Genomic DNA, 9359 nt, shown 5'->3' on the forward strand with positions numbered 1-9359 from the left:
CAATTCCACATATATATCAACCATAAAAACTATTAAATCTCGTTTACCAAAAGTGTTAATTTGTTTTTTAGAAACTACGAAACTCCCAAATTAGATTATTTTTTTAGTCAACTTTCCTTTTAATACATTTTTCAAAATATTAAAACAAAAATAACAAAAATATTATACATTTTCGTGAATGACGTAAAATATATATATTTATATCGCAAAATATTATAAAAAATATATATTTTTTAAACGATTGGTTAATTTTTTTTCGCTTTATGTATATATAAATTATGTATTCCTTTATATTTTACATCAATATATTTCATTTTATATTTTATTTTTAATTATAGAGAGAATTTAAGATTTTTTTTTAAAAAAAAGAGAGAGAAGTTAAGATTTTTTTTTTATTTTTTTACTATAAATTTTGGTGGTAATCCCAAACCTCTTTCACCTCAAATTTTCTCCTCTACAAAATTTTGCAATCAAACCAGTCTCAAAAATGAGCGTACCAGTGTCAGCTATGGTGTTCTCTGAAAACAATGTAAGAGTAGCTGAAGAACAGTACCGAAGAGGCAATCCGAAAGGAGCCCTTGAAGTTCTTCATGCACTAACATTTGTTTTCCCAAACACATCTACGAACCATCGTAAGATCTCGCAGGTTCACCTGGCTCATCAAATTCACTGGAGGTTCATAAACACCAGTTTTACACTCCACGACATCCTCGGAATCAGCCCGTCCTGTAGCTATCAAACAGCCCGTAGACAGTACATGAACATTGTGGCTAAGCTCTGCCCCGAGAAAAACAAATCTGTTGCTGCCAAGTTAGCTTTCAAGATCATCAACGCAACGTGGATGGTATTGTATGGTCCTGAGGGGAGTGGGGTTCACAACATCGAACAAGAGTTAGGGGTCATGTTTCAAGAAGATGAACTGCCTCATCAATCAGTGAGGGAGGGAAAACGTCCTTGTGTTGGTATTATCGACACTGACTCTGATTCTGATTCTGATTAGTCCTAATCTATCATAACTATCAAGCTTTTCATCTAAGTTGTTGGGATACAAAACCCCGTACTGTTTCCTTTTCTTTGGTTATATTTGTGGCTGTATTATCCTAAGTATTAAATTATCTATCATATAACTATCAACCTTTTCATCTAATTATTGGGATATATAAAACTGTCTTGTTTCTTCTTTGTTATATTTGTGGTTTTTCTTATTCTAAATATTTCGAATGTATCATCATTGTTCGTCGCCCCAGGCATAAAATATCCATCTCTTTTTCTCAATATCAAATTTTCATTAACCAATATTTGAACACAAAATTTTTGATTTCAATAGAAGTTTTAACCACAAAGACAATCAAACATCATCTTGTATTATCCAAAAATATTTGATGGTTATCTATATTACATGGTTAATCGTGTTTTATAAAAGATTATTGTTTAGACGGATGCCCATGCTGATTTTTGGACGTCTATACCAACTTTTTAATAAATCGGTTTGAAAAAAATCGTTTCGTTCATATCCAATTTGCTGACTAGACGGATATCTAAATGCCGACTAGATCGATTTTTAGAACACTGCTAGGACATAATCAACAAGTCAATATACTTTTATACGACTGCAAGAACAAATAAATTATACCATATCCGATAAGAAAGAATCTCTTAGTCATGAAGTATTCATGTAATCAAATCATGCAAAATAAAATTTGTATATTCTTCACCAAAAGCAAACTCCAGGATACTCTTTGTCACAAGGAAGGTTTCAAGTAGCTCCTACAAATAATAAAAAAAACTCCGACCAGACCAAACTAAACCAAATCGGATCAGACCCGACAGCAAACAGACGACTCCATCCTCCACGATCTCCTCCATTTTCAGTTCCATCGAAAGATCTCAGACACGAAGTGGTTTCCAGAAGAGTGAGGGAAGATGTCGCTGAGGCCGAGCACACGCGCGGAGCTGAGGAAGAAGATATACAAGACAGGTGTCGATGCCGATGAGGCGAGGCGGAGGAGAGAGGACAACCTCGTCGAGATTCGAAAAAACAAGCGTGAGGACAGTCTCCTCAAGAAGCGCCGCGAAGGCATGATGCTCCAGCAGCAGCAGCAGCCTCTTGGAGCTGGTCTCGATGCCCTCCAGAGCGCTGCCGCCGTTGAGAAACGAGTAACTCTCGCTGATCTGAAAAAATATCTCGAGCTTAATATTTGGATCTTAGGATTTGATTTGTTAGTAATGGATCTTTGATTTGATTGTGTGTGTTCCCTTCAAATCAAGATCAGATCCTATATTACAACAAATCTAGGACTAACTCATGTGCTGATCTTGTTAATAGATTTGATGCTGTTTATTTGCTGCTTTTGGCAGTTGGAAGGTATACCAATGATGGTACAAGGTGTTTATTCTGAGGATCCTCAAGCTCAGCTAGAAGCTACTACTCAGTTTAGAAAGTTGTTATCTATAGGTAGGTTCACCATTTAATTCTCCTTTCAGAATGTTATATGTGTGTAATATTAGAGAGATCTGATGGTTGTTTTGTAATTTTGATGAGCAGAGCGCAGTCCTCCAATTGATGAGGTGATCAAAGCGGGTGTTATCCCTCGTTTTGTTGAGTTTCTTCGAAGGCAAGACCATCCACAACTCCAGGTATGGTTCCATAAATTCTTTCTTTTTTTAGATTTGTCCCTTATGGTTTGTGACTTAAATTAAAAAAAAAAAAAAAAAAAAACACGTAAGAATTGTCTTTGCAGTTTGAGGCTGCATGGGCTTTGACCAACGTTGCGTCAGGAACATCAGATCATACTCGGGTTGTGATTGAACATGGGGCGGTGCCTATCTTCGTTGAGCTTCTCAGCTCTGCTAGTGATGACGTTCGAGAGCAGGTTTGCCACTAACTAGCTCTCACTTGCAATTTTATTTTATATTTCGAGAAGGATACTTCCCGCCATATTTGGTTTATTTATTGTTTCTTTTGTTCCAAAATATATACTCAGCCAAGTGCTTCTCTGTAGTTTTTTAGGTGCTAAAACGTTAATGTTGTTTTCTTATAATAAACCTTTATATATTTTATCCGTTGTAGGCCGTGTGGGCTTTGGGGAATGTTGCTGGAGACTCGCCAAACTGCAGGAACCTTGTTCTCAGCTGTGGTGCTCTTGCACCCTTGCTGTCTCAGTTAAACGAAAATTCAAAGTTATCCATGCTAAGGAACGCTACATGGACCTTGTCCAACTTTTGTCGTGGGAAACCACCAACACCATTTGAAGAGGTATGAACGGAGAAGTGTATTCTTTTTATGTAACTTGATTGCTTTGGTTGCCTTCATCCTCGCATTATTCCGAGCATTGATGTTTGATATTCATATCTTCCAGGTGAAGCCTGCCCTGCCAGTTCTTCGGCAGCTTATTTATCTGAATGATGAAGAAGTTCTCACTGATGCCTGCTGGGCTCTCTCCTACCTTTCAGATGGCCCCAATGATAAGATTCAGGCTGTGATCCAGGCAGGTGTCTGTCCACGACTTGTGGAGCTTTTGAGGTTAGTTTCCTTATTCCTTTTAAAATTTGAGTGTTGGTTGCTCTCACTAACTTGTATTATTTTGTTGATATATATTTCTTCAAGTCATCCATCACCTACGGTTCTCATTCCTGCCCTCCGAACCGTTGGGAACATCGTAACCGGTGATGACTCTCAGACACAGGTATGATTTGTCAAGAATGGTACTTCATAATGTTTTGGTGTTTGTGTTTAGCATATTAAGACTACACATGTATGTTTGCTTTTCAGTTTATAATTGATAGTGGTGTACTTCCCCACCTTTATAATTTGCTTACGCAAAATCACAAGAAAAGTATCAAAAAGGAAGCTTGTTGGACAATATCGAATATCACTGCTGGGAATAAAGTTCAGATAGAGGTATGAGGCTTTTCATAAAATATTGTTAATCATCAAAGTTTCAGAGGCTAAAGGCAAAGTTTTAATTACTCTATATTATTCAAACAATAGGCTGTGGTTGGCGCTGGTATTGTCCTCCCTCTTGTGCATTTGCTCCAAAACGCGGAGTTCGATATAAAGAAGGAAGCTGCGTGGGCTATTTCAAATGCTACCTCAGGAGGGTCTCATGAGCAGATTCAGTAAGCCATCTCTATTCCTAAGTGCATTTGCAAACAAGTGAAATTACAATTCAGTGTTCACTCTTATAGTCTTATACCAACATCTCTTTCAATATCGAAGAATGCTATAATATAGTTTTTGCATGCAGGTATTTGGTAGCACAAGGCTGCATCAAGCCTCTTTGTGATCTTCTAATTTGCCCTGATCCGAGGATCGTGACAGTGTGCTTAGAAGGGCTTGAGAACATTCTCAAGATTGGTGAGGCTGACAAGGAGATGGGGTTAAACGGTGGAGTAAATCTCTATGCTCAGATAATTGAAGAATCTGATGGGTTGGACAAAATTGAAAACCTTCAGTCCCATGATAACAATGAGATATATGAGAAGGCTGTTAAGATCTTGGAGAGATATTGGGCTGAAGAAGAGGATGAGCAGATTCTGCCAGACGGTGTGAATGAAAATCCACAACAGGGATTCAGTTTTGGGAATAACCAGACCGCTGCTCCCCCTGGTGGATTTAAATTTGGTTGAAAAAAGGTATAGAACATTGAAATACTTTGGTTTGAGGGACAATGAGATTCATCTTTTGGAACTGTGATTGGGGTTCAAGTTTGGGTTTTTGAGTACTGGTGCAAAAAGGCTCTTATACTTCTTTTGTTTGTTGTCATTTGTTTGAATCATTCTCTGCTTCTGTATCTTCATTTCTTAAAACTCTGGGATGAATCATGTCTAGTGTGGTGTACTGGTTTAGGATTTGATTCACACTTTGTATTTGTCACTTTTATCTTTGTTGTGACAGTTTATTTTTTCAATTTTTTTACTTGTCAGATTACAAAATCAAGAAGAAAAATTATTTGATTGCAAGAACATTGTCTTCTGATAAACAAAGTCCTCAAACGAACTGGTTAAGAAAAGTTTTAATCTCATCAATATAAGGAGACTTTGTAGGAATGATATGGCCAAAGTCATGCTCTATAACAGTGGCGCAGCCTTGGTCAAACAACCCTGCCAAATCCGAGCTAGCTTGAGTCACAATCTGTCTGTCTTTTCCAGGCTGGCTTCCAAAAATGTGAAGTGAAGGGCACTTGATGGAACCTTGCTCTCTCTTCTCCAACAATGGCCACGGTGTGAAACCCGAGCACAACACGCAGAATCTGAAGTCTATTTCACCTACGAGCTGCTCTTGTTTCCCGCATACAGCTGCAGCCATTGCTGCACCTTGAGAGAATCCAAGAATGCCATCAAAAGGTCCTTTCTCTGCAAACACCGTCTTCAAATACGTCAACGATTTGTCAAACCCTTCGGTTTGGTTCTGATACTGCAATGGATCAAACTGGCATTGGGTCCAGCCTGTTTCACTTGGCTTGTCAAAATCTGGTGATACCAACCACGCAAACTTCTTGTTGCATGCCCCAAGTGGAGGAGGAGGGGTAGTAGCAGTCTGGTAGATGAACTGTAGCTCGTGAGGTGCATCTATGAACACAAGCTCAGCGATGTTCTTTAGTTTCTTTGCTAGTGATCCAGTCCTCCCTTTGAAGCCAGACGCGTTCTGTCTAAAACCATGTAAGCATAAGATCCTTAGCTTCCTCCTTGTATCGTCATCACCTGCAGGGGTAAGTTCCTTTGAGGGATCAAGACTCAAAGGGACTTGTCCTTTTCCGTGTTTTCGGCACAGCTCACACACATACTCATCTCCTTTAACCTGCGTCAACACCACATCATTAGACCAAGGTAACAAAATCCATGAGAAGTAGATCCAATACCTGGCAATGATTGCAGACTAATACAAGCATCCTGCATAATCTGCAACGGCAACGTGGAGAATAGTCGTCAAAGGTATTGTTGCAGAGAAGGCAGCAGCCTATTATATCCTCTTTTGAGCTCCCAACTGAGATCCTTCAAACCCACCCACATGAAAGAAAATGTAAGTTACCATTTTTTTCCTGGTGGGTCACTAGAGAAAGATGCCTAGACATGTATACCGGTGATCAAACACAAAGTTCTTTCCTTTGAAGAACCCTCCACTGGGAAACTGTTCAAGGTATCTCTGTATGCCACCATAGAGCTGTTTCAAGAATCAATTAACAGCTTGAGTCAGCCAAGTTCAGTGACTTGTTGTGTATCAACTATCAAAACCATTTGCTATTCATGATCTCACCTGAAAAGTATTCTCAAACCCTGCGCCTTTAGATCTGATATAGGCAGATGCCATTTCACACCTGATTCCACCAGTGCAGTACCTGGTTTTACCCAACACAATTGGAGCTTCAATGATATATGGAAAGTAAAACTGAACAAGAAACTATAATTCATACATGAGAACGTTTTTTCCCTTCAGTTTCTCTGCGTTCTGATCAATCCACGTTGGCAAGTCACTGTACTGTCTGATCTCAGGATCAAGGGTCTCAACATTCTCTGATTCGAATTTTCCAATCCGTGTCTCGTACAGGTTCCTAGCGTCCAGCAAAACAAGCTCTTTATTCTCAGACTTCCCGGATTCATCAGTTTGTTCTTCTGAGTTTGAATCAAAACATAATCAGATGATGAGACACACAATATAGAAGCAGGTGATGATACAGATTAAAAAGAAAGATCTTACTGGCACTCTCCAGGACAGAATGAAACTCAGCAGCAGAGAGATGCTTTCCAGCGTTTGAGATGTCTGGTGATTTCAAGAGAGGGCAAGTACTAAAGGTCACTAACTCCTGCATGTCACAGTCATGTCAAAAAGGCTAAGGAGGTAAAGCTTGGGATTGAATAAGAGAAGAAGGCAAAGAACCTCAACAACACGGATGGAGAGAGATGTAAACCCACACTCCTGAGAAACTTTGTCATTCAAGGGATGATTGCAAGATGCAAGCTTAAAGTCAGTGCCTTCAAACAAACAATTCGACTTTGCGGAAGCAATATGTTCCTCCAATGCAGTTAATTTCCCACCAACCTAAACCAAAATGCAAACTTTTTAATGTTATCACAACTCTATAAACAGACCTCTATCAAAAAAGCTTCAAACTTTGGATTCTGACTCTTCAAATGGTTCATATGGATTGGATCTTGCAATCAAACCCAACTAACTCTGAACTCTCAGAACTCAAAAAGAGTTTGACTTTACTGTCTTTCATTCCTCTAAAGACATAAAGGTTTAGCCTTTTGATTACAACATCGGATATGAAGAGAAGGAGATTAGAAGCATACGGTGACATTGACGCCGTGAGGGGAGAGCCTGACTCGGCCGAGTAAACCGAGCGAGTTGCAGCTAGATTCATAAAAGGAAACGAGCTCGTCTACATCGGGAACAGATGTGTACTTGTAGTACAGCAACACTCCGTATTGCTCTTTATCTTCAATCCTCTGCTTCTCGCCGTCGCCACCACACGAGCTCGTTCTTCCCATTAGGGTTTTTTCAGTGAAGCCAAACGGTAAATCTCTCAGGCTCGGGAAGTCGCGATTCGCGAAGATGGAAACAGGGAGAAGTCATTTGCTTGCGGTTAAGAAAACCGAATCCAATTAAACCGGAGTATACTTAAACCGAAATTTGTATAATTAAACCATTTCATAAGCCAATAATGGACCAGAGATGTCAAAAATACCATGAACACTAAGCAATAGCAGACTTAAACTTCTATTTGCCTTGAACCTATGCAGGTGTCCATTGTAGATGTTTATAGTGTTCAGGACTCTTAAAAGATGCCCATCTCCATTAGTCCATCTAGGCTTGGGCGTTCGGGTCTTTGGGTCGGGTTTGGGCAGGTTCTTTTCGGATCAGGTTCGGACCGGTTCTTTTCGGGTCCGGGTCTTTTCAGGTCTAGATCCAATAGGTACTTAGAAATTTTCGGTTCGGGTTCGTATCGGTTCTTGGATCCGGGTCGGTTCGGGTCTATAATTAAAATACCCATAAAATACCCATAATTTTTCGGGTCCATATCGGGTCCGGATCGGGTTCGGGTATTTAAGATCTGAAAATGACATATATTCTATCAACTTTAGTTGAATATTTGTCATATATATCTAAAATTTTACAAAACAACTTAAATAAAACTATTAATAATTAAATAAAAACATTTTAAAACTCTAGATTTTACATTTTAAAGCTTTATATTACTTAAAAAATGTTAACAAATAATAACAAATGTTGTTCACAAAAGATATTTCAACTAAATCATAAAATAATATATATAAAATAGAACACAAAAAACATCATAGTTTTAGATATACATGTTTTTAAGTCGGGTACAAATCGGTTCTTATCAGGTCGGGTCTATTCGGGTCGGTTCTTTTCGGGTCCGGATCTATTCGGGTTGGTTCCTTTTCGGTTCCGGTTCTTTCGGTAAAATAAATTTAGACCCAAAAAGTACTTTATATTTTCGGTCCGGTTCCGGATCGGATATTTTTGGGTCGGTTCCGGTTCGGGTCTTCGGGTCCATGTTAAAATGCCCCGGCCTAAGTCCATCGAAGGACACGCTTCGTCTTCAAAACCACTGAGCATTATCTTAGACAGACTACAAGGTGCTAACAGTATCAATTCCCAAGGAAATCAAACACATAGAGACAAGTTGAATATTATATACCATGAAAACGCTGTGGATGTTACATTGGAACTGTTACTTGAAACAGTTTATTGAGATGCATAATGATTAGTCTAATTCATGAGAACAACTTGGCTCTTGCTTGATATCCGATATGATGTTGGTTTTAGCGTTTGTTCATAATAATCATAAAACAGGAAGGATTTAATTGAAGACATCAAGTCTCAAGAAAGTAAGGTGAGAGATCACAATCAATAAGTTAGAAGTGGGGAACTCTTAATAGTTATGTGAACTTTAGTAGTATTTATTTGGGTTCTATAAAGATGGTAGTGAAGAAAAAGGTGATCCTCAATATCTCAAGGGATTATTTGATTCGATTCATATGTAAAAGACAAAGTGAGATGATTGGCAGGGCCGGGCACAAGGCAATCACTCGCTATTTTGCGTGTATTTGCTACTTGACTTGCCTTGCACGAATAATAAAATTTTCGACTTGTACTTACTTGTTAAAAACGAGTACTTGCTATTTCGAGTACTTAATCAAAATGAATTACTTGCAGTTACTTGCTCCTCTCTTACGCTATTACTTGCTATTTACAAGCACTTAAACTATTTACAAGTACTCATGACCTAATTTACTACGAGTTTTTTTGAAATCTTTAATAAATACTTACTAAAAATATTGTTATAGAAATGGATATCAAAATTATGTTTTAGTTATTCTTTACTAAAATA

General features: G+C 38.5%; 3 protein-coding genes and 1 pseudogene across 4 annotated transcripts; 3 read left to right on the forward strand and 1 right to left on the reverse strand.

Moving 5' to 3' along the window:
* Positions 1–487: 487 nt before the first annotated feature.
* On the forward strand, positions 488–1000 carry LOC125586873. Its single transcript, XM_048756678.1, has one exon. The coding sequence runs from the start codon at positions 488–490 to the stop codon at positions 998–1000; it is 513 nt and encodes a 170-aa protein (XP_048612635.1).
* A 786-nt stretch (positions 1001–1786) lies between these two features.
* LOC106415288 (importin subunit alpha-4) lies at positions 1787–4910 on the forward strand. The gene is made up of 10 exons (XM_013855945.3): positions 1787–2157; positions 2359–2455; positions 2546–2637; positions 2742–2873; positions 3071–3256; positions 3360–3523; positions 3608–3686; positions 3773–3901; positions 3992–4119; positions 4248–4910. Exons 1-10 carry the CDS (start codon positions 1924–1926, stop codon positions 4627–4629), a joined length of 1623 nt encoding a protein of 540 aa, XP_013711399.1. The 5' UTR covers positions 1787–1923; the 3' UTR covers positions 4630–4910.
* Positions 4911–4935: 25 nt separating this feature from the next.
* On the reverse strand, positions 4936–7571 carry LOC125587438 (rhodanese-like domain-containing protein 6). 2 transcript variants are annotated; one of them, XM_048757922.1, is made up of 8 exons: positions 7294–7571; positions 6878–7039; positions 6698–6803; positions 6414–6609; positions 6257–6338; positions 6081–6163; positions 5862–5994; positions 4936–5800 (listed from the first exon to the last, which is right to left on the reverse strand). In XM_048757922.1, the coding sequence occupies exons 1-8, from the start codon at positions 7489–7491 to the stop codon at positions 4991–4993; spliced, it is 1770 nt and encodes a 589-aa protein (XP_048613879.1). In that variant the 5' UTR covers positions 7492–7571; the 3' UTR covers positions 4936–4990. The 2 variants fall into 2 exon arrangements, with proteins under 2 accessions (XP_048613879.1, XP_048613878.1); XM_048757921.1 differs by having other exon boundaries at positions 6414–6612; positions 7294–7569.
* A 214-nt stretch (positions 7572–7785) lies between these two features.
* Positions 7786–9359, forward strand: part of LOC125586874 — a 4617-nt pseudogene continuing 3043 nt past the window's right edge.

The sequence above is a fragment of the Brassica napus genome, chromosome C5 (genome assembly GCF_020379485.1).
Source record: "Brassica napus cultivar Da-Ae chromosome C5, Da-Ae, whole genome shotgun sequence".
Taxonomy (NCBI): domain Eukaryota; kingdom Viridiplantae; phylum Streptophyta; class Magnoliopsida; order Brassicales; family Brassicaceae; genus Brassica; species Brassica napus.

Coding starts and splice junctions, on each gene's coding strand:
- LOC125586873 (XM_048756678.1), top strand. CDS start 488: ATGAGCGTACCAGTGTCAGCTATGGTGTTCTCTGAAAACAATGTAAGA.
- LOC106415288 (XM_013855945.3), top strand. CDS start 1,924: ATGTCGCTGAGGCCGAGCACACGCGCGGAGCTGAGGAAGAAGATATAC. Junction 2,638..2,741: donor AAGACCATCCACAACTCCAG/GTATGGTTCCAT, acceptor TTGTCTTTGCAG/TTTGAGGCTGCATGGGCTTT. Junction 2,874..3,070: donor GTGATGACGTTCGAGAGCAG/GTTTGCCACTAA, acceptor TATCCGTTGTAG/GCCGTGTGGGCTTTGGGGAA.
- LOC125587438 (XM_048757921.1), bottom strand. CDS start 7,491: ATGGGAAGAACGAGCTCGTGTGGTGGCGACGGCGAGAAGCAGAGGATT. Junction 7,040..7,293: donor CTCACGGCGTCAATGTCACC/GTATGCTTCTAA, acceptor ATTTTGGTTTAG/GTTGGTGGGAAATTAACTGC. Junction 6,613..6,697: donor TTCTGTCCTGGAGAGTGCCA/GTAAGATCTTTC, acceptor ATTCAAACTCAG/AAGAACAAACTGATGAATCC.